Source organism: Bombina bombina, chromosome 5 (assembly GCF_027579735.1).
Source record: "Bombina bombina isolate aBomBom1 chromosome 5, aBomBom1.pri, whole genome shotgun sequence".
Taxonomy (NCBI): Eukaryota; Metazoa; Chordata; class Amphibia; order Anura; family Bombinatoridae; genus Bombina; species Bombina bombina.
In genome coordinates this window covers 746,558,862-746,582,907 of record NC_069503.1, presented here as the reverse complement: position 1 = coordinate 746,582,907, position 24,046 = coordinate 746,558,862, and the positions used below count along the sequence as shown (strand labels likewise).

At 37.0% G+C, this 24,046-nt stretch overlaps 1 protein-coding gene across 5 annotated transcripts; it reads right to left on the bottom strand.

Annotated features, from left to right (window-relative positions):
* Nucleotides 1-579: 579 nt before the first annotated feature.
* ALDH5A1 (aldehyde dehydrogenase 5 family member A1) lies at nucleotides 580-23,808 on the bottom strand. Of its 5 annotated transcripts, none has more exons than XM_053714799.1 (11): nucleotides 23,525-23,808; nucleotides 23,145-23,436; nucleotides 13,908-13,991; nucleotides 12,877-13,047; nucleotides 10,245-10,361; nucleotides 8,876-9,019; nucleotides 8,469-8,612; nucleotides 7,286-7,444; nucleotides 6,213-6,382; nucleotides 5,032-5,090; nucleotides 580-4,514 (listed from the first exon to the last, which is right to left on the bottom strand). In XM_053714799.1, the coding sequence occupies exons 2-11, from the start codon at nucleotides 23,412-23,414 to the stop codon at nucleotides 4,309-4,311; spliced, it is 1,524 nt and encodes a 507-aa protein (XP_053570774.1). In that variant the 5' UTR covers nucleotides 23,415-23,436; nucleotides 23,525-23,808; the 3' UTR covers nucleotides 580-4,308. The 5 variants fall into 5 exon arrangements, with proteins under 5 accessions (XP_053570774.1, XP_053570775.1, XP_053570776.1 ...); XM_053714800.1 differs by having other exon boundaries at nucleotides 23,145-23,367; XM_053714801.1 differs by having other exon boundaries at nucleotides 23,145-23,367; nucleotides 23,764-23,786.
* Nucleotides 23,809-24,046: the final 238 nt, after the last annotated feature.

Genomic DNA, 24,046 nt, shown 5'->3' with positions numbered 1-24,046 from the left:
TCAAAAAATGGTGAGGGGGGGGCACGGGAGTAGCCCCCACAGGGTGCCTGAACACCTAAGGCCGGCCCTGCTAGAGGTTTATGTCTGCACTTCACTGCGAAGGCCCACACAAAGCAAAAAATGAACAGCTGGGGTTATGTTTCTCAGTCAGAGATGGATTGCCTGGTCGTTCTGGGTTGGACATACTGCAAGAAAGTTCACTTTGAAAGGCACATTGTGGGCAAAATGAGGCTACTCCCAGGGTGGTGACAAGACATAACAAGCTATTATGCATTTGTTCTTTCCTTGGTTCAGAACTTGTGTATGTTAAGGACGAGTCTGTTAATGGTACACAACTCAGTGAGATTTTTGTAAAATCATTGTGCCTGAAAATTATTGCATAAGGACATGCCTCAAAAATCTTCAGCGTCACTATATGTCATATTTTTTATTGAGTTCTGTCATGTCAGAGTAAGATTAAAAAAATACATACAGGTTAAAACTATTCCTACAGATGATACACATAATGAAGGCCTTGCTCATTAAAGCAAACCAGGCCTATGAGGTATCATAATAGAAAACACAAATAAAATCCACTAATTGAGACAACATTTGTCACTTTATTTGGCACTATAAGAAACAACAGCTTTGGACAGAATATCTGACCCGCATATACATACAAAACTATTTCATACAACTTCACAATTTATATTTTAGTAGACAATGTCATTTCTAATATACATTTCAATATTCATATGAAGTTACTTTTTATCTTCAAAATTATGATCAATCTTTTACTAATATATTATATATAAATTAATAGAAAATTCAGTTTGACAGAACAATAGCACATATTTGTTCCACAATGTGTAGAAAAGTATTTGCTTTGCAGATTATTATAAAGAGTATTTATTCTTTCAAAATAACTATCTTCTGGAGCAGATATACTCTACATTATATGATCACTGGCTTCCACAAAAATGTGCTTAGTGAGTGTTATGCTTTCAAAGCTACATGAAACACTAAATATATGTTAGATAGTGATGTATTCACAGATTAGCCAGAGAATACTATACATGTAATGCAATGTAATTCATGGCAAACAACTAGCATCCTAATTTTCCACTACTTCCTCAAATTGCTAGATGATAATGAAATCTGTGAGGGCTATGGGTGTACTCTGACACAGGCAGATTAAATCCATGTTTGGTTATGTCAGAGTTTTTGAGGGTGTCAATTTGAAGTTGACTGGAAATTAGACTGTGGAAATTATTAGAAAAATATACACCACACAATTTGTTTCTTTGTTTGAAGTTTCTGAGTCCTGTAAAAGGTGTTCGGTAAGCTGCCTGTAGGTGGCGCATGATGCTGTAATGAGGGGATAAGTGACATTCTGGTCAGAATCGGAAATTCAGAGCCAGAATAATAACTGATTTTGCTTCTCATTGTTACTGCCTCATTTTCCCATGTTTGAGACCAGTAACACTATGCAGATTTCTTGCTTCCATTCTATCTACAGTCTTTTTTTTTAGCAGTTCAGTGCCATGCCACCAAGACATTTTCCATCTTGTGTCCGTTATTTTCTTCCCCACAGCTTACTGTTCTTGTTCACTAATGAAGGATTTTTTTTGTTTTTTTTAATGTTCTTAATAACAATGTATATTTAATGCAATGAAGAGGACTTCTAGGTAAATATTTTCTCTTCTTGTTTTGCTCAGACAATAGATGAGCTATCCTTGCACCTTTGGTTTGATTCACAACTTGTATTATGTGAGTGAACACTGGATACAATATGCCTGTGAGTAGCCCAGTATAGTTGTTTATGTCTCCCTTTAAATTTCTTTGCAGATTCCATTACACTGAGTTTTCTATTAAAGGGACATTATACACTCATTTTTTCTTTGCATAAATGTTTTGTAGATGATCTATTTATAAATCCCATAAAGTTTGCTTTTTTTTAAAAAATGTATAATTTTGCTTATTTTTAAAGAACATTGCTCTGATTTTCAGACTCCTAACCAAGCCCCAAATCTTTATTTGAATGCCGTCAGCTACCTTCTCCAGCTTGCTCCTGTTTGTGTAAAGGGTCTTTTCATATGCAAAAGAAGGGGGAAGGGGGGAGTGTCTTATTTCCCACTTGCAGTGGGCTTTCCAGCTAAACTGAGAGCTTCTAACTAAGTTTTTAAACAAACAGTTTTATACTGGATTTTTATATCAGTATCTGTGCATCTTATTCTTTATAGTAGTGTCTATTACATGCAGTTATATGAAAATGAGTGTATACTGTCCCTTTAAATAAGGGTTTTTTTCTCTCCCTACTGTGAGTTTATTTTATTTACAATTAGTCTAATTAAAGAATCTCTGAAGTTAAAGTCTAAAAGTATCTACTATCCAGGCTTTTTTATGAAAAGAAAGCCATGCAGTACTAACATCTAGACATATGGAATTTTGGAATGCTCCATAGATAAATTTCCAGGTTTCTATATGTGCAACCATCTATTCTAAACATATAAAACCCATTAATAGACAGACTATAACGTAAAAACCATCTAAACTTTCCAAAGCCCTAACAGCTGTAGCTACAAGTATCAAAACTTTACGCTGTGCTCTTATAATTCCCCCTCTATACACGTTAGCTGTATATTTGATACAGATACTTTGACAATCAGATGCTTAGAAATATAGATCTTAAAGGGACAGTAGAGTAAAAATTAAACTTTCATGGTACAGAAATACAATTTACCAATTTATTTCTATTATACAATATGCTTTGTTTTCTTAGTATCCTTTGTGGAAAAGCATAACTATGTAGGCTCAGGAGCAGCAACTGGAGTTACCTGATGATTGGTGGCTGCACATATATGCCTCTTGTTATTGGCTTACCAGATGTGCTCAGGTATCTCCCAGTAGTACATGCTCGTTCAACAAAGAATACCAAAGAGAATTTAGCAAGTTTGACCATACAAATAAACTGGAAAGTAATTTAAAATTGTGTGTTCTCTCTGAATCATGAAAGAAAACATTTGGTTTTATACCTTTTAAACTGAGATTGCAGAAATAAAAAAATATATATATACAGATATATATATATATATATATATATATATATATATTATTTATTTATTTATTTGCAAGTGCAATATGGGATCTCACCCCTGTGGAATTTTGGGCACTTTGGAGGCTGTACTTGTGCACAGGCTGTGATTGTTTCTAGTTTCCTGTTTTGCTGGGTGCGGACACCCAGCTTGTTTAAATTTTTCCATAGAGACTCTCTTTGTATAACTGGTTGTTTAAGTCTTTGTTCAATATGTTAATGTTTATATTACTTATTTTCATTGCATTGTACAATTATTGGCTCTTTAATAAAGCTTGTTGAAATAAAAATAAAAAAAATATATATATATATATATAAATATCCAGACTGGATGCTTTGAGTCCCTTTGTAATAGGATATAGTTATTAGGGAATTTTGAGGTAAGTTATCTAACTGTTTTCAGAGATGTTCATGTGATATTGTGCAGTCAAAGTATTACAGCAATTGACAAATATGTCGCTATAAAATATACACTACATAACACCTATTCATCTAGATGAATCCAATGCTAGATCAGTGAATAATCATCATATACTTACTGAGAAGGAAGAGATCTCTACCATTAGAAAGAAAAACTCTCTAGTTCATATGGAACTTATTCACTAGTGATCAACATACATGAACATGCCCTATTACATCTTGTGGGAAACCTAGACTTCTCTATCATCTACAAACTTTATTTTTAGCGACTATAGACCATTCTTCAGCATCTGAACATTTTCACAGCATGTTTAATCGGCATAGCTGTATTATTGCAATTTCCACTATAAATGGTGGTAATTATGAGAAACATTAGACTACTAAATAGTGTATACAGTATATGAATGCTAGGTATTCTAAACTATTAGATAATTGTGCTTAATATTAGTTTGTTTTTCTTCAAATATAAGTAAACAGCAGACTATGAAAAAGTATAATTTGTCGCACAGTTGATTTGCTTCTGAAGTGGCAACATATAAATATCTTCTTGTGTTATCAAAAAGCTGCATCCAACACTAATCAAGAACACTGTTCCATGACACATAATTACACATTAAAACACTCTGCCAATAAGAAATTTGTTTAGGAAAAAAAATGGCTAGACTGTTTATAACACTATCAAATTAATCCTTTTTTTCAGCTCAGAGTACCTCTAAAGTTTGTACCATATACTTTTATGGTGAAGAGACAACCATGAAAGTCTTCTCATGAGATGACTGCAGACAGAGAAATGTATCTTTTTTATCTACCATATGTTAAAGGCCCCCAATGCAAACATATTTAATTTCTAAATATTCATCAATTCCGTATTTTGACCCTTCTCGTCCAATTCCAGATTGCTTTACTCCGCCAAAGGGGCACTCAACTGATGACAGCAAGCCTTCATTAACTCCGACCATCCCAACCTCCAGGCGCTCAGCCACTCTCCAAATCTGCGATGGGTCTTGGGAGTAAAAATATCCTGCATCCAATAACAAGAGACACAGAATAGGAAATCAAAAAATAGTCTAGAATTTACACACACATATTCAGAGGGTCACATTCATAATGTAATGCTAAAAAAGTACATTCAAAAAACAAATACATTCTGAATATTTTATTATTTCTTAAAAACACATTTCCCCCCTAATCCTGTCCCTCGCTTGGTGTTTTGATTTCTACAAAACTCTGCTTTGTGCAGCAAATCAGAAGTGTCATCTGCAGAGTAGCAAAGCCTTAGACCTGGGCTACGCAAGCTGTGATTGGATGTGGAAATCAAAACTGTATAAAATGGCGAAATGCAGTATTTAGCAATGAGGAGCTAAAATGCAGGTTAATCTGCATTCTTATGCAAAAAATATATAACATTAAAGGTAAAATGCTTTTATTTGTTCTACAGATGCATTTTGCTTATTGCAAATGAAGGGATGATTTCAACATCATATTTACATCTCTATGTGCACGCTCCTTATTATACACTATGAAGTAAAAAGTTTTACCTGCTAGGCCCACACTAACTGAATTTGCAATAGCCATTGCTTCTTCTTCTGTGTCAAACCTAGTGAGAAAACAAGAAAAGATACAATTAAACAGCTTGATAACACTAGAACTAATGAATGCAGCAGTTTGTACACATATACGTTCTGTGGGGAAAAAACATCTGGAGCAACCTCACCTACAAAAATATTACCCTCTGGCTTTAGATGCAAAATGCATTAGGATTATTAAATTACAATTTAACCGCATGTATAAGCACAATGAATTTGGAAATGGTAAACAAATAAAGCTAATCATGTTTTCATGGTATGTCGAATGCTAACTTTACACTTTCTGGAATTCTGTATGTTTTGTACAACAAGCTGAAATTATATACTGTGATAGAGGTTTTTTTTTGGTATATTGTTAAGTGGTGATATAATCAAACCATTAGCTTAATGATCTCTAAATTAAAAAAAAAAAAAAAGGTGAAACTATATTGTATTCTTTATTAGAACACAGCACTGAAATAAATAAATATAGAAGCAAAAATGTAATGTATGCCAGTATTAACTGTAACAATGAGAAGCGTCAGTTATATTTCTAAACAAAGAAAATGCTGTATTTTATTTTTTATTTAAAAAGGGCAGTGCAAATTCATGCATATAGAATACAGCTGTTGCCACTTTTTTACTACTTGCAAACATAGTATATCAGATATTGGCTACACCTAAAGAGCCATCAGACAACTTATTTTAACACTAAACAACAAATCAGGCCATAAATATGTCTACTGACCCAACAGACAGTACCTCTACATAAAAAAAAAAAAAAAAAAAAAAAGGATACTACATGACATCCTGGAACAATTAAATTAATGTGTTAAAATAAAGTGTCTACCATTCTCTAGTGGGGTTACAATAGGCTATCACCATCCTTTATTAAAGAAACAAATACAGCCTGAATGCACACAATGAATAAATAGTCTGACAGGAGAAAATGAAAAGAAATGTCTGCAAGTAATGTCAGCAGTTATTGAAGACACATTTTATATTACACAGAATAAAGTTTAGTGTGATGACAAATTAATTCCAGAAACTTAAAGGGACATTCTAATACAAAATTTATATTCCCTAATTCATGGAGCATATACTGCTTTACCATGTTTTTAACCCTTGCAAAAGAAGCTGTGAACCAAACTTACTTGATGACAGGTGCTAGAGGGCCAAATGTTTCCTCACGTGCACACAGCATTTTAGTGGTGACATTGCTGAGCAAAGTTGGCTCAAAGAAATTCTTCCCAACACTCGATCGTTTGCCTCCAGTTTCAATGTGAGCTCCCTGAGATACAGCTTCACTTACATGTTGCTCCACCTGTAGGGACAAATAAGTAAAAATAGCTATAGATAAAAAGATAAGCAAATAACATCATCTGATAATACCGCTGTGACCCTGACAAACAATTGCAACATTCCACCCTATTGTATGAGTGCTGCTGAGAGGATCAGTGGCAGTATCTGTATTGCCCTGTGGGTCCCAAGTCGTACTTTACCCCTTTTGTGGGAGTTAAACACATAGCTTTGCAGCATTGCTAGTGATAAAATGACAAACTCTAACAATTAAGAGTATTTATTTGTATCATAACGACCCTTTCATGAATTATACATAATTGATTCCTTGTAAATGTATCACAAGCCTTAAAAAAGGTGGCCCTACTTAAACTCCTTCAGGTCTGCATAGCATCCTCTGACCCAGCAGTAACTAGCGCAGGACAGAGCAGTGCTGCACTAGTAGCAGTATTTTTGCATGAAACAATTGGAAGCAGTGAATTTGCTTTGATGCCTGTGTAGCAAACTCACTGTAAACCCAGTAAATATGCTTCTGCAAATGATGCAAGAAAGGCATTTCAGATATATTTTTGAATGAAAAGTTATTTAATTTAATTTGAGTACATTAAACATCTTTTGCGGTTGTGTAAAATTGTGTCTGTAACCTGCAAACGCTGCAAATCAAATAGCTGATTTAGACAATCTGCAGCATTTTAAAACGTAGGTGACAGATTTAGTTTTGAGAACCTCTAGGGATTGTGGCACAAAACACAAAAGCAATATTTTTTAATGTTCCTTTATAAAAAGATCTGCTCAGCATAGACTATCATACAAAGAGCCTCACAAAAGATGTCTCCCCAATCAATCAATTATGGATTATTCTGTTTTATATATTATAAAGAGTATAAAATGCACCAGCTTCAGCGAGTTCATTGCCTGTGAACATCACCTTCTGTACTGCCTTTCCATTAATGAGTGGTCCCTGAGTAACTCCTTCTGCAAATCCATTTCCCACACGCAGCTCCCTCGACATCAGCTCTGATAACTTCCTCACAAATGCATCATGTATTCCTTTCTGCACCAGGAATCTGTTTGAACATACACACGTCTGTGGGCAAAAACAAAGCAATACAATGGTGAGTGTTTAACAACAAATAAGTATATTCATGTAGGATTTAGTCTTCAGTACTGGTTTCCTTCTGGTTGTAAACCACAACAGGACATTTCAAGTTATTGTACTATGTTTTTAAACATCAACTGCAAAACTGTTTCCCACAGGATTTACAGTGGCATGAGAACTGAGAGACAGCTAGCTGGGGAGTCCCTTATATGCCCAGCTCAGTAATAGCACTCTATATTTGTGAATGTATTTCAATGTTTGCACTTATACTCTTTAGTTTTATAATATGCCATTGGAGCACCCTTATCCTTATTGTTCTATACTTTTGGTGGGCAGGTAGTCAGTAGCAGACCTACTCCATAGAGGGCACTGGTGCAACATTTTTTGGGGGGCCCCCAAAGTAGCTCAGTAGCAAGAGATAGTAATAACATAAAGGCTGCTCTGTATAATTATTTTGGAGATAGACAGATTAATGATACCACTCGCCAATCCCCCCCCCATTGCTGTACTTCCAAATCAAGGTACTAGCAATGATGTCACATGTAGGGGATCACACCATATGCGCAAAGAGCCCCCAGCTTTTGCACACAACATAGGTTCTTTAACATGCTATAAAACAAAGGCAGCAGGAAGTAGGCTACAGGAAACCGTTTCAAGGGACTATATACCAATTTTTAGTTGCAACTTGGCACCATGATTTGTCAAGCTTTGGGTTAACCCTTTATAAAACCTTTAGATATAAAATCTCTCATTACATAAAACAAATCAATTTATGGAAAAAATTATTTTTTTGCTCCTTTAAAGTTTTACAATTTATATTGAGATATACAAATTTCTAATGATTTTGAAACATTTGAGTCAATTAAACTGCTATATCTGAAAGATCATTTTAGATTAAAATTTACATAAAATGACACACATAATGTTATATGACCAACCTTACAAATAAACTAATTGTAGTTAAAAACATGCAATTAGTATTTCCTTGTTGAATTTTTTTTCTCAAACTCACCTGGCCAGAATTACGGAATTTTGAAGCAAGGGCCCCAGCTGCTGCTTGATCCACATTTGCACTGTCAAATACTATGAATGGGGCATGTCCCCCAAGCTCCATGGACACCCTCTTTACAGAGTCTGCAGCATAGCGTAGCAGGATCTTGAAGGAAGAAACATTTACTAACAGATGTAACTATACTTTAACAAAATTGTATTTTTCACTCTTTCCATGTAATTAGGAATTTGAACAGATGAAACATTATATTTGTATACACTCTTTGTTTCTCATTCTCCTAAATGTAATTATTTCATTTGACACCTTTATTATCCTTGTGGTAAATTACTAAGCAGTAGGAAATGTTTACTATTAGTATTAATTTGTATAAATAACATTCATTATTTTATATATATATATATTTTTACCTTTCCTGTTGCAGTAGAACCTGTAAATGAAATTTTTCCTACGGACGGATGTGTACACAAGAGTTCGCCTACAGTGGGAGCATTCTGTCGGGAACATGGAACCACATTAAACACTCCTGCAGGAATCCCAGCCTGGTGAGCCAACTGTAACAAAGAGTAGTATTGCCTTAATACAGATTGTACCTTCAATGTGACAGAGTTGTGAATGTAAATGTAAGCACACACAAGGCCTGAAAAAAACACAGTTCCAGCCTGGAGTGAATTTACTGTCCAAACTTCACTGGGGCAGAACTCACTTATTTTTTTTTAAGAAAGGGATGGAAGTTTTAGAATTATGTGATATGCCTCCCATATAAAGTAATAAAGCTCTATGATATAGAGAACAGGAAAGAATCTAGCACTGATAAAATTGTATCAGCTCAAGCTAATTTAAATGAAACTGGAATGTTTTCATTACAGTTTAACTTGTATTTGGTTCTAGTTTAGTATACATTGCTTTCTGTCAATTAAATAAGTGTTTTGTGAACTTTTACCAAACTTCACTGTCATTCATCTGACAAGAAAAATCAGACCTGCAGGTGTAAAATGCTTAGAGAATAAAATAAGGGCTGTGAGTGAACTTTAGCCACACCTCGAGAACTCTTCTATTCTGGAAACTCTGAAATGTCAAATTAATTTCACATAGGAAAAATGTAAAAGATACACAGAATATAAAAAGTATGATCACAATTTGTTTAAAATGTAAACAGAGACATTCAAAGTACAATTAAAGTTTGTTCACATCACAATCCTAAACAAACAAAATAGCAAGTCCAACTCATAAATGAAATAGAACTTAACGCTTTTGGGTATATGTATATAACTGATGTGCACATTGGTCCTCCCATGAGCTTCTACTCAAATGTACACACCATGTGATCATCTGACTATAAAAACAAGGAGCAAAGGGGGCTCTAGGCCTTTTTAATGACCGGTTATAAGTGACTAGAGAGCCCCAGCCTGCAAACAATGCGGGGAAGTGTGGTGATTTTTTATTTTATTTTTATAAATTTTGCTTAAACATTATTCTCCACTCCCCTAACCAGGATGACGACACCTTGTTGTCATCCACACTGCACGCAAGCACACGTCATCATTCATAGTTAAAAAAGTATAAATGGCAAAATCTGAATTCTAAAGTAAAAGAAAGCACACAGTGCAAAGTGTAAATTAAATAAAACTCATGTCACGCAGCACTATATTGTACCAAGCTTGTCTCTCCTTCATATCCTGCAATGTAGAAAACACCCATTAGACACATATAGCAGTGCTGACATATCATTTTAGGTATTCTTGCCTGAGCGGGCCCTTAGTCACCAAATAAACATACCTCAGCAAGTGCTAGTGCAGATAACGGAGTGTCTTCAGCAGGCTTTACAATTACTGTGCATCCAGCAGCCAATGCAGCTCCGACTTTCCTTGTTATCATGGCACTGGGGAAATTCCACTGGGATAGAAAAAAAAAAAAAGAACAAAAAATGTTTGCTCATGTGAATGAATTAGGAAAACATCATGATGAAATCAGTTATAAGTTAATGTTATGCCTGCAATTCATTAAATAGCTTAAAGAGATAGTGTGCCGAAAAAATGTTCTCCCCTTGAATATGTTCCCAACTAGAGTGCATTTTTACTATTTTAGAAATAGCTCTATTACCTTTTTTAGTAACGTGAAATGACTTTTTTCCTTTTATATCCACTTATGCTAAAAATGTCAGTACTGGTTACAGAAAAGCTATGTAAACAAGAGGCATCAGTAGCAATAAGCCTCCCAGAGGGAGGTGGAAGAGACAGAGAGAGCAGAGAGAGAGGCCAATCGATTTAAAAGGGTGTTCCTGGATCAGCTTTAAATACAATGAACTTTTATCTGCTGCCTGAGTATGTTGTCCCATTAATAGATTGTATAGCATATAATAATAATAATAATAATTATTATTTATATATATATATATATATATATATATATATATATATATATATATATATATAGTTATTTATTTTTTAATATATACATACAGACAGACAGAGAAGTGCACTCACAGGAACGAACAACTGGCTCAATACCATTGTTAGCTTGTTCTATGCTGATTTACCACCTTGGTGCAGATTTTTAGCCCAGTAATGCTTTTCACAAAGTAGAACTTTCCTGTAGTATATCAGTCTGATCCTGCCTATTACGGTCAGTCCAGCGCCAAAATACCAGGCAATTCCTCTCTAAACAAGGAACACAGCAACCCCAGATGATCGTTTCGGTGGTCGTTGGGACTCGTCAGTGAGGTGTAGCCATATTCCTCTAAGCACACTGAGCAAGGAGTCCACGTCTGGTTGTCCCTTTTTCCCATAGAGAGACTAAATACATACAGAGAGAAGTGCACTCACAGGGACAAACAACTGTCTCAATACCATTGTTAGCCTGTTCTATGGTAATTTACCACCTGGGTGCAGCTTTTTAGCCCAATATTGCTTTTCACAAAGTAGAACTTTCCTGTAGTAAATCAGTCTGATCCCGCCTATTACGGTCAGTCCAGCGCCGAAATACCAGGCAATTTCTCTCTGAACAAGGAACACAGCAACCCCAGACGATCATTTCAGCCTTCATTGGGCCTCGTCAGTGAGGTTTAGACATATTCCTCTAAGCACACTGAGCAAGGAGTCCACGTCTGGTTGCTACTTTTTCCCACAGGGAGACTAAACACATACAGAGAGAAGCACACTCACAGGAATGAACAAACAGCTCAATACCTTTGTTATCCTGTTTTATGGCGATTTACCACCTGGGTGTAAGACGTGGACTCCTTGCTCAGTGTGCTTAGAGGAATATGGCTACACGTCACTAACGAGGCCCAATGAAGGCTGAAATGATCGTCTTGGGTTGCTGTCTTCCTTGTTCAGAGAGGAATTGCCTGGTATTTTGGCACTGGACTGACCGTAATAGGCGGGATCAGATTGATATACTACAGGTTTGCCTGCATTAAAGGGACACTGACTAAACCCATTTTTTTTCCTTTCATGATTCAGATAGAGCATGCCCTTTTACGCAAAATTCTTATTTACTCCTATTATCAATTTTTCTTTGTTCTCTTGCTATCTTTATTTAAAAACCAGGAATGTAAAGCTTAATAGCCGGCCCATTTTTAGTTGAGAACCTGGGTTAAGCTTGCTTATTGGTTTGCTAAATGTAGCCACCAATAAGCAAGCACTATCCGTGGTGCTGAACCTAAAATGGGCCAGCAAATAAGCTTAACATTCCTGCTTTATAAATAAAGATAGCAAGAGAACAAAGAAAAAATGATAATAGGAGTAAATTAGAAAGTTGCTTAAAATTGCATGCTCTATCTGAATCATGAAAGAATGAATTTGGGTTTAGTATCCCTTTAAGCATGTAAAATACTGTTACTGAAGTTTACTAGTTTTGCGACCAGTTTTTACATATGCTTTAATGCTGAATATCTTTAGTGAAAGAGCATATATGGTTGACATTGTAGTAATTTTTTTAATATTCATACATTTTTTACCATGGGGCAATGTAGTACCAACGTTTCAGCATGTTTGTCCAGCTTTAATTCTCACAGGCTAGTATCAGGATACTCCTCACTAGAACAAGTAACTCAGTAGCTCACAGATCTCTGTTTGGCCACTTATGACAAACCATTAAAACCCTTAAACATTTCTTTGGTCCTTGATACTGGAACTGGACACATCTGGTTGAAAAGTTAGCAAACAAATCCACACATAGATAGAAAACCCCCAAAAGTACTTGAAGTAGACTTGTGTAATTCAGCAGTTAAAGGGGCAGTCTAATACAAAAATGGCATACTCTAATTGACTATGTCTATGAATGGCAGGTCATCCTTCTGCCTCTTCAGACTGGCTTACCTGCATTTCATATTGGTAACTGATTTGTCCCCAATTCTCAGTTTACTAGTTAAATCACTGTACCTTTGTATCATGCTTGTAAAACTTACTGGGGTGATTATTGTTGCGACTCCCACAGGCTGCTTGAGTACTAAGGCTCTTCTGTCTTTCATTGGCACAGAGATCACATCCCCATATATGCGACGGGCCTCTTCAGAAAACCACTCCAGAAAACCAGCTGCATAAACAATCTCACCCAGGGCTTCTTTCATAGGTTTGCCCTAAATCGGTGAACAAAGTATTTATGCCTACTGAAAAAGATAAACCTCTCTGCTATTTTATTACTATTTAAAACAACATATTAAAATAAAAGCTGCATTATATTATAAAGATCGATAGCATTTAACATCCTCAAACTTTCTCATATATTGGTCACAATATTATTACAAACAGTGCTTTGTAATTTATTTTCTCAGCAGGTGGTACTTAGCCATAGGCAAATTTACGTGTATACGAGTGCCCACTAACTGTAATGAAAAATGTTCCGACATCCTGAAATCAGTTACGCCAGAGATGAATACATTTATAGAAAATGTAGGAGTCAGGCGTACATTGTTTTAGTATCCAGTAAATGAATTACTATAAACAAATGAAACAAACAAATATTAGGTACCAGAAGCAAACTTATGAGCTGTGACTTCCTGGGTCCCTTTATTTGTCAAGGCCAGAGATAAGTTACCTAATCAGTATATCACAGATAGTGAAATATGTCACTCAAATTGTGCCATAGGAGGAGCAAGTTTCATAGTACAATATTGCATATAGCGTGCCATGATAAATAGTGCCATATAAACAGTAACAAAGTGAAATGTACAATGTGCCAAAGAATAAGTCACTGTGAAATGAGCCATATTAACTATATATGAAAGGACGTCAGATATAGAGAGGTTTGATGTAAATATTTCACTCATCATATTTAGAAATAGAAGATTACTCCTCTTTATTTGCTCAAGTTCCCTTGGGAAAAATTATCAACCTATATAGGCACCTCTTTATAAAGATGATAAAAGTAAAAAATAGTAAATATCACGTGATAAGGGGATTTATGTACGGTTTATTTTTCACTAACAAATACTCTTACATTCTCTGCTGTAATAATCCTGGCAAGGTCCTCTTTGTTCTCCATCATCAGGTCGTACCACTTGCGCAACAACACACTTCGTTCCTGTAATAACAAATATTATTTAAATGCTACATAATTGTTTAACGTAAAAAATATTTTCACAGGGATGTAAATTTCTTATACAATATTTAACTTAAAAAGCACACTCACTGATTATTTGTTTTGTGTTTTCTGTAATCTACCTCTGTACATTGTACTTTTTTCACTTCCTAGAGCGGTACCGAAGAACATACTGAAAGCTTAAAGGGACATAGAATTTCAAAATCAAGTTTTACAGAAGTGTAAAGGTTATACATTTTAAAGTGACAGTAAAGCAAAATTAAACGTTACATGGATTGGATAGATCATGAAATTCTAAACATCTTTCCAATTTTCTTCTATTATCAATTTTGCTTAGTTCTCTTGGTCTCCTCTGATAAAGAGTAATCCCAAGTGATCTCAGGAGCGTGTATGTCTTTAGCCATCTGGAAGCTGTTTTTGCAATAATGTCTATAGCAATGTTATACATAGTTGCAAGCACTGCTGCCATAGAATGCTAAAGACATGTGCACGCTCCTGAGCTCACCAAGGATTACCTTAAAAAAATACACCAAGGAATGTAAGCAAAACTGATACTAGAAGTAAATTTGAAAGTTTAAAATTCCATGCTCTATGTGTATCATTAATGTTTAATTCTGACATTACTCTCACTTTAAGTTTAAAAATAAAATGATACGTATTTATGTAAAATGCTTTTTCTTTCAAGTGTACAATACACCATTGTCTCCAGAGAGTACCTGGTGGGCAGTAGAAAGTAATGAAGGCATTTTGAAAAGAAGATGTATCTCAGTTTAATCTGAAATGTTTTAGTACATATACTCATTATTAATGATTGCTTTGAAATCTATAGATTAGAAACATACAACATATTGATGCCCTTTAGAATTATTTACTTACTGGTAGATTACAAGTTATGCGCGCTAGAGGGTATTTAACGAATGCAACAAAAGTTGGTGTTATTTCACCCTCTATAGCGCTGCCATTACAAGTTTTGAAACAGCCGGCTTGTCTATCTATTGGGTTCTTGTAAACACGGCTATTCACCCGTAAGAGTCTCAAGGAGCTGAGGGTTGCAGTTTAGTCGAAGAGCCAGGTCTTGAGGTCCTTTCTGAACTTAGTTAGAGCGGTAGCTTGTCTGAAGTACAGCGGGAGGGTGTTCCAAGTCTTGGCTGCCAGGTGAGAGAAGGATCTGCCTCCCGCTGTGGTTTTCCTGATGCGGGGGATGACTGCGAGGGCTTGGTCGGCCGATCAAAGTTGTCTGGCAGGGGTGTAGAAAGTAACGCGGTGGTTCACGTATTCGGGACCGATGTTGTGGAGGGCCTTGAATGCATGGGTGAGAAGCTTGAAGGTTATTCTTTTGTTGATGGGGAGCCAGTCAGGTCCCGCAGGTGTTTGGTGATGTGGCATTGACGAGGGATGTCGAGGATTAGTCTGGCCGAGGCGTTCTGGATGCGCTGTAGTCTCTTTTGGAGCATGATGGTGGTGCCGGCGTAGAGTGCGTTACCATAGTCCAGTCGGCTGCTGACGAACGGATGTGGTGGGACAAAGGAGGAGGACTTCAGTCTTGTCTGCGTTCAGCTTTAGACAGTTGTAGCTCATCCAGGTGGCGACTGCTGTCAGCCCTTCGTGGACGTTTCTCTTGGCGGTGGTGGGGTCACTGGTGAGTGAGATGATTAGCTGGGTGTCGTCGGCATAGGAGACGATATTGAGGTTGTGTCGTCGGGCGATGGTGGCGAGAGGGGTCATGTAGATGTTGAATAGGGTGGGGCTCAGCGAAGAGCCTTGGGGTACACCGCAGCTGATTTCTGTTGGCTTGGAGGTGAAGGGTGGGAGTCTAACTTTCTGGGTTCTGCCGGTGAGGAAGGAGGTGATCCATTCCAGGGCTTTGTCGCGTAGGCTGGCATTGTGTAGTCGGTTGCAGAGGGTGAGGTGGGAGACAGTGTCAAATGCTGCTGAGAGCTCTAAGAGAATGAGGGCGGCGGTCTTTCCTCGGTCGAGTAGGGCGAGGATGTTGTCTGTGGTGGTGAGGAGGGCGGTCTCGGTGCTGTGGTTGCTCCTGAAACCGGATTGGGAGGGGTCCAGGGTGTGGTTGGCTTTGATGTAGTCAACGAGTTGCGCGTTGATGGACTTATCAATGACTTTGGCCGCAAAGGGGAGCAGAGAGATTGGGCGGTAGTTCTTCGTATCATTGGGGTCAGCCGTGGGTTTTTTCAGTAGGGGATTTAAATCTGCATCCTTCCAATCATCCGGGAAGGTGCCGGTTTCGAGCAGTTGATGGTGCTGCAGAGCTCGGGGGCGATGGTGTGCATGCAATTTGGTTGCGTTGAGCTCCATACCGCACAAAATACAAGCCCCCTAATATGTCGCTCCCGATATCGCTGCCACTATACTAAAGTTATTAACCCCTATTCCCCTGCACTAAACATCGCCCACACTATAATAAATCTATTAATCCCTATTCGGCCGCTCTCCGACATCGCCACTAAATAAATTTATTAACCCCTAAACCTCTGGCCTCCCACATCACTACCACTAAATAAACCTATTAACCCCTAAACCTAACCGTAACCCTAACTGTAACCCTAAACCTAACACCCCCTAACTTTAACATAATTAAAATAGAGCTAAATTAAAGTTACAATTATTAACTAAATAATACCTATTTAAAACTAAATACATACTTACCTGTGAAATAAAACCTAAGCTAGCTACAATTGAATTTCAGTAGCTCTCATACTATTGGCTGATTTAAACAGCCAAGGGATTTTAGCAGCCCTAATTCCTATTGGCTGATTCAATTTTTTCAGCCAATAGGAATGCAATGGTACCCCCAGTATAAAAGGGGTACCTTGCATTTCAATCCTCAGTCGCATGAAGAGGACCTACATGTCTGATCAATGGACCTCCACTTCCGCGTATCATCCGCTCCGCCTCCGCAGGGATGAAGAAGATGCCGGTCCCACGATGGATGAAGATGGAGCCGCCTGGATGAAGATGGAGCCGCTGGGATGAAGATCCTTCAAGCGGGACTTCAGCAACTGTGAGTACCTAAAGAGGGGTTAGTGTTATGTTTTTTTTAAGGTTTTTTTAGGTGGTTTAATTTTTTAGATTAGGGGTTGGGCATTTCTTAAAAGTGTTAAATGCCCTTTTAAGGGCAGGAAAAAGAGCTAAATGCCCTTTTAAGGGCAATGCCCATACGAATGCCCTTTTCAGGGCAATGGGTAGCTTAGGTTTTTGTTAGAGCTACATGTTTTTTACTATGGGGGGTTGGTTGGGTGGTGGGTTTTACTGTTGGTGGGGTCTTTGTATTTTTTTTACAGGTAAAAGAGCTGTTTAACTTAGGGCAATGCCCTACAAAAGGCCCTTTTAAGGGCTATTGGTAGTTTATTGTAGGCTAGTTTTTTTATTTTATAGGGCTGTTAGACTATGTGTAATACTTTTTTATTTTTGATATTTTCGTTTTGTTATTTTTCATAATTTAGTGTTTGTTATTTTTTGTAATTTAGTATTTTTTTATTTTTTGCAATTAGATACTTTGTCATTTTTATAGTAGTGTTAGGAATTTTTTAGTGTGTATTTTAGTTTTCTTTAATTGGTAGTTTAATTTTAGTTTAATATTTATATTAGTTTAATTGTTAAAGTACAAGAAAAAATAAAAATAGGGGGCGCCCTTGTAAAACTGTGTATATTGTGCTATAAGTGTAGATTGTTATATGCAGAATACAAATAATTAAGCTGAATCAAACTCATGAGGTTGTACCAACTACAATTGGCAGTGAGAGTATGTACATATAACGTAATAACAGTTAGATATCTATATTGTACTATTAGATGGTGAATATGCAAAATAGTGGCCAGATAAGGTGGATGGTCTGCCCCTATCTGGAGATCTATATGGTATAGGAATATTGCCTGTGGATACATTTTGGTTAGTTAGTAATCGTCAGTGTCTAAAAAGATCCAATCTTATTTAGAGGTAGTAATGTCCACACTGGGTGAATGGTGAAGCCGGTCAAGGCTGCTATCTGTAGAGGATCAAGGCCACAATCCAGGATCAGCAATCTGCAAACAACATAGAAACACAGAAGCGCCACATGGCCCAATATTGTTTGATGCAAGTGAAGGTGTTCGGTGTGGTATATACACTCAAATGTAATATGACACCCCTAATGGTGCAGAAGGAGCGGTCTGGGGTCAATAACAGTCACCCAGAAGACTGACCTCCAGTAAGTATTCAGTAGTCTGCAAAGGATGATACGAAACACAAAAGTGCCTATATGGCCTAGTATTGTTTGTATAGGCAGGAGATAGAAAAACTGGTATTTATGCACTCACATTTAGGAGAGCACCTCCATTGGTGCAGTCAGAGCAAACTGGGATCAATACAGTCACCCAGTAGACTTATGTCCGGCTATCTGGAGCTCCCAATAATCCAGAGATGGAGGTGTAGGTCAAAGGATAGGTAGTAATAGTAGTCCAGCAGCAAGTGGTAAGTATATATAAAAAAATCACTTTATTAAAATATTATAAAGATATTAGCAACGCGTTTCTCAGCCAACCAGTGGCTGTTTAATTGTTAGTTTAAACTTAGTTTTTTTAATTTGACAGGTAAGTTTTAATTTAATTTAAGATAGGGAAATTGTAATATTAATATATTAAATTAGGGGACGTTAGTTTAATTTAGTTTATTGCAATGTGGGGGGCTTTCGGTTTAGGGGTTAATAGTTTAATTTAGTATATTTTGTTGTGGGGGGCTTGCAGTTTAGGGGTTAATATGTTTATTATAGTGGCAGCGGTGTCGGGGACAGGAAGAATAGGGGTTAATAACTTAAGTATAGTGGGGCGATGTGGGTGGACGGCAGATTAGGGATTAATAATATTTAAATAGTGTTTGCGATGCGGGAGGGCGATGGTTTATGGGTTAATAACTTTATTATAGTGGTGACGATGTTGGGGAGCAGCGGAATAGGGGTTAATAACTTTAATATAGTATTTGCAATGTGGGAGGGCCTCGGTTTAGGGGTTAATAGGTAGTTTATGGGTGTTAGTGTACTTTGTAACACTTTAGTTATGAGTTTTATGTAATAGTTTTGTTGCATAAAACTCATAACTACTGCTCTCAGATGGTGTTATGGATCTTGTTGTTATAGGGTGTAACGCAAGCTTTTTAGCCTTACTGCAAAACTTGTAATGGCTGTGCTATGGAAGTCCTATGAAAAAACTTAATTTTTACGAGTGCGGGATAGACGTTGCGTTACAGACTAAAAGGCTTGCAGTACAGTTATACCAACAAGACTCGCAATGGCTGCGTTACTGTTTTAACGCTGAAATTACCATTTTTTTCAGCGTTAAAAGACGAACACACAACTCGTAATCTACCTGTTAGTAAACATATTTATTTTGTTAATAATAAATCACTGAGGGTCCGATGATCTAAAGCTCTCAGTTCAAGCCAGATGATCTAAGTAGCGGTCAAGTCCTACAAAAAAAAATTGTGGGAACTCACCAAGACTTCTACCCCCCTCACAAATAATATTGTTTTATATATATATATATATACACACACACACACTGTATTAAATTTTATATGTATATAATCTATACACTTTGGTTAATAAAAGCAAATTAAAACCAGTGAAGGGATGAATAGTTGCCTTTGGGCCTGAGACTCCTCCTCTGTCACAAGGTGTCACACATTTAAGGTCCAATAGTCCTATTTCTGCTGAGGGGAGCTAAATAACCCCAGAGTAAGCACCATGTGTTCCACACAGTGTGGGGTGATCACACAGCAGGACTGCTGACAGGCTTGCATTTAGTGTATTGTAGGAAGTGTCACTGCTCATTACTAGAGGATCTCACTATACCTCTAACCAGACTGTGCTCCAGCTCCTCCCACCAGCAGCAGCACTGTTTACTGAAGTATTTATTTTCTCTTTCCTGAGGGAACTTAGTTCCACCTGCAAAAATAGTGCAGGAACTCCCATGCATTCCGGGTGGACTTGACCCCTGGATCCAAGTATCATCAGTACGGTAAAGTCCCTCATATAATTTTATAAAGGAAAATTTTAACTTGAGAATGAGATATCTTTATCTCGCTATGCATGGTTCTGGGTGTTAAAGGGACACTGTGTCAGTATATGGCTGGGTTATAATACAATATATTTAATAATTATTCTTTAAAACAAACCCCCAATAAAATGCATATACAAAACAATTAAAATTAATATAAATTCCTAAATTCTTTATATTAGTTAAAGTTATAAGCACATGTGAATTATATTTATAGAAATCAGATTATGAATCAAATGATACACACTTATGTTGTTACAATATTATTTACAAATCAAACAAAATGTATCTTTAGAATTAACCTTATTCACAATTGAATTGCATTACATCACCACAATTAAATACCAAAGAATGGGCCACTAACTTTCATACCAGCACAATTAAACTAATTAGCGTACAATTGATCCTATGTAACTAATTTAAAACATCAGAAATTATATATATTATTAATGCAAACAGCCCGTTTATATGCCAATTTAACTGAGATGAAATAAATTTTTATTTATCTACAATAAGGTAAATCCTAAAATATATCTATATAGCTGCAATCTGACTATAGTCTTAGAATACCTTTGTCTAAAATATTAAAAATATAGAACAGTCATACATCACCAACATGAACCAAATTAAATGTGTTCCAGCTTTTCCAAGTAGATTCAGGTCACCTCATATGAAGAAAGGTATTGCAATCAGATCAAGAAATTAGTCCCAGGTTTTGCTTATAATGACTGTGTCCCCAAAAATGGCAGTCCAGTTTTCAGTCAAAAGTTAGCAGACAAAAATACCTTTTTAATTCCTTTGTAAGATTTATTTTTCCCATGTCATACAGAAACTTGAAATGCCAATTTGTCTGGGAGCTGCATATGGGAAACTCCACAGGGGACAATTCACACCTAGGTGATATAAGTCATTTCTTCAACTAAACACTGGTTTTCTGATTCTGTTTAAGCTTGAAAAGAAATTGTCAGACATCATGTCTGTTGGCATATTAATCAGGAGAAAAATACATTGTGTCTGATCTAAGATTTGCAATACACAGCCATATAAATGACCATCTCTTGGAATAAATTGCCTGAACTAATGACCAAATGTTTCAGAGCAAGAAGAAGGGGTCAATGGCAATCTGATAGGAACTTTAGCTTCACACCTTAGGCAGGAAATCTTTTAAAGCAATCCTTTGTTCTCAGATGTTCTGTTAATCAGGAAAAAGGGGGGTTGGTCTGTTATGGCTATAGCCCACACAATTCATGTCAAATTTTATATTAACCAAAATGAAACATCAATTCATGTGGTACATCTGTAGTCCACTTAATGTTATTCACAGATACCCTGACAACTGTGAACCCCTTTTTTCTCTTTCATGATTCAGAGAGAGCATGCAATTTTAAGCAACTTTCTAATTTACTCCTATTATCATATTTTCTTCATTCTCTTGCTATCTTTATTTGAAAAGCAAGATTGTAAGTTTAGAAGTCTGCCCATTTTTGGTTCACAACCTGGGTTGTGCTTGCTGATTGGTGGCTAAATGCACCCACCAATAAACAAGTGCTGTCCAGTGTACTGAACCAAAACTTACCTGGCTCCTTAGCTTAGATGCTTTCTCTTTTAAATAAAGATAGCAAGAGAACGAAGAAAAATTGATAATAGGAGTAAATTAGAAAGTTGCTTAAAATTGCATGCTCTATCTGAATCACGAAAGAAAAAATGTGGGTTTGGTGTCCCATTAAGCAGAGATTAATACATTACAATATAAGGTATTTTGCATGATTTTTCTCAATGCTGGTGCCCAATGACCAAAAATTTGCCTGTCTGCCCAACTTCACTGAGTAGAAATGCAGTGCATATGCATTAACTCACTGCTCACACAAGTTGCCAGAAAGTTTTGAGAATGTATTCAGCTATTCCCCACTTAGAGAAGCCGAGCAAGCAAGCAAGCGAAGCTCATGAACGAGCTTACAATGGAAAAAAAGGGGACGGCCAGTTTATAGTCTTATTCTGCTGTATAAGAAAAAAAAAAACTTTCACAAAAGGAGCAGCTTTGGGGGTGATTGGCTAAAGGATCCATAAAGGTTCCCAGAATAAAATATAAGTTAAAAAATAAATAAAAGTAAAAACAAAACAAACAATAAAAATTGCTAATGAATTTAAGTAGAACTGCACAATTAACAAGTGCCCCTTGTATCATGTTACAGCAATCAGCCAATCACAGACTAGTATACGTATACATTGAGAACTTTTACACATGCTCAGTAGGAGCTGGTGCCTCAGAAAGTGTAAATATAAAAAGACTGTGCAAAATTTGATAACAGAAGTAAATTGGAAAGACTCTTAAAACTACATGCGCTATATAAATCATGAAAGCTTAAAGGGATACTAAACCCACATTTTTTTCTTTTATGATTCGGATAGAACATGCAATTTTAACCAACTTTTTAATTTACTCTGGTTATCAATTTTTCTTGGTTCTCTTGGTATCTTTATTTGAAAAAGCAGGAATGAAAGTTTAGAAGCCAGCCCATTTTTGGTTTAGTGTCCTGGATAGCGCTTGATGATTGATGGATACATTTAAGCACCAATCAGCAAGCGGTACCCAGGTGCTGAACCTGAAATGGCCCGGCTTCTAAACTTACATTCTTGCTTTTCAAATAAAGATAGCAAGAGAATGAAGAAAATTCATAATAGGAGTAAATTAGAAAGTTACTTAAAATTGCATGCTGGATAATGAAAGAAAAATGCTGGGTTTAGTATCCCTTTAATTTTGACTTTAGTGTTCATTTAAATGTAGATTACAAAAGCCATATGTTTACTGACCCTTTAACATTATTTCATTAAAAAAAATGTATGTTTAACAAATTACAGCTCCTACCCTACAGTATAGCTTGCTTTGTTACTGTTACAGTATGTTCCTTGAGGAATGCCATAACCCTAACCTTTGCTGCATATGTAGTATAACTGTTTGTCCTATGAATATTACCAATAGTGAACTCTGGACATATTACAATCGCTCGGTGTTTGCTGATTACATTGACATATGCGGCTTCTCATGTATAAACTATCCATCCATGCCAAACGCCAGCTGCAGCTCACCTTGGCAGATACATCTCTCCATGTCTGGAAGGCCACGGACGCTGCTCTCAGTGCCTCCCCACACTCCTGGGGCCCGCAGTCGGCAACTTTAGTCAGCTCTGCACCGGTGGCCGGGTCTAAGACTGGGAAAGACGTCGAGGGGCGCAGCCAAGAGCCCCCCACATAGGCTGCAGAACGCAGAAGCGATTGCGAAAGTGCCGCTGCACTGGCGGATGAGGACATTCTGCAGGGGAGACGGAGGATGGTGACCAGATGGAGCCGGGCAATCATAACTACTTTATGCGGGGTGTATCTGCTAGAACCAGGGGAAATGTAATTGCAGTAATAAAAATGGTTATACAGTAACAGCAATAACTAACGCAATACAGCACGGAATTCACCTGCAGAGCGCAAGAATATATCACCACTGGAATCTACAAGGGATACAGGGCGATAAATGCTTTAAAGAGCTGGCGCGTTAGTGAAGGGGGAAAGAGAGACGCTCACAAAATGTGGTAGCGCCTTAGACATTCACTATAATGATTATGCACAACGGCGCTGTATGTAGAATGTACATAAAGGCAAAAGTCAATGAAATGTGTTAGTAATCTTATAAAATAATAATGCCTGGTGAAAGTACAACAATGGTAATGACAGCTCAAAGTCCTGTGGCTGACAGCAGCACCGCCACTAGCTGGGGGTGTGTACGCCCTTATCCAATCCCCGCTAGCTGGGCGTTACCTAGTTTAAAGGCATAGGCACACTGACATACAAGGCAAAGGGAATCTGCTGCCCCCCTCTGCTGGTGGGCGAGTGTAGCCCTGTGTTAAAAGGGACAGTAACAAATTGAAATGTTTATAGAAAATGTTTAGTTATGCATAACGAAACATCTTTGCAATATATTTTCATTATTTATTTTGCCA

What these genes read in the sequence shown, in the direction of transcription:
- ALDH5A1 (XM_053714798.1), bottom strand. Translation starts at nt 23,414, where the DNA reads ATGATTGCCCGGCTCCATCTGGTCACCATCCTCCGTCTCCCCTGCAGA. An exon ending in GGATTATTACAGCAGAGAAT is followed by an intron (nt 13,048 to 13,907) that starts GTAAGAGTATTT and finishes TCACCGATTTAG; the next exon opens with GGCAAACCTATGAAAGAAGC. An exon ending in TCGCAACAATAATCACCCCA is followed by an intron (nt 10,362 to 12,876) that starts GTAAGTTTTACA and finishes TTTCTATCCCAG; the next exon opens with TGGAATTTCCCCAGTGCCAT.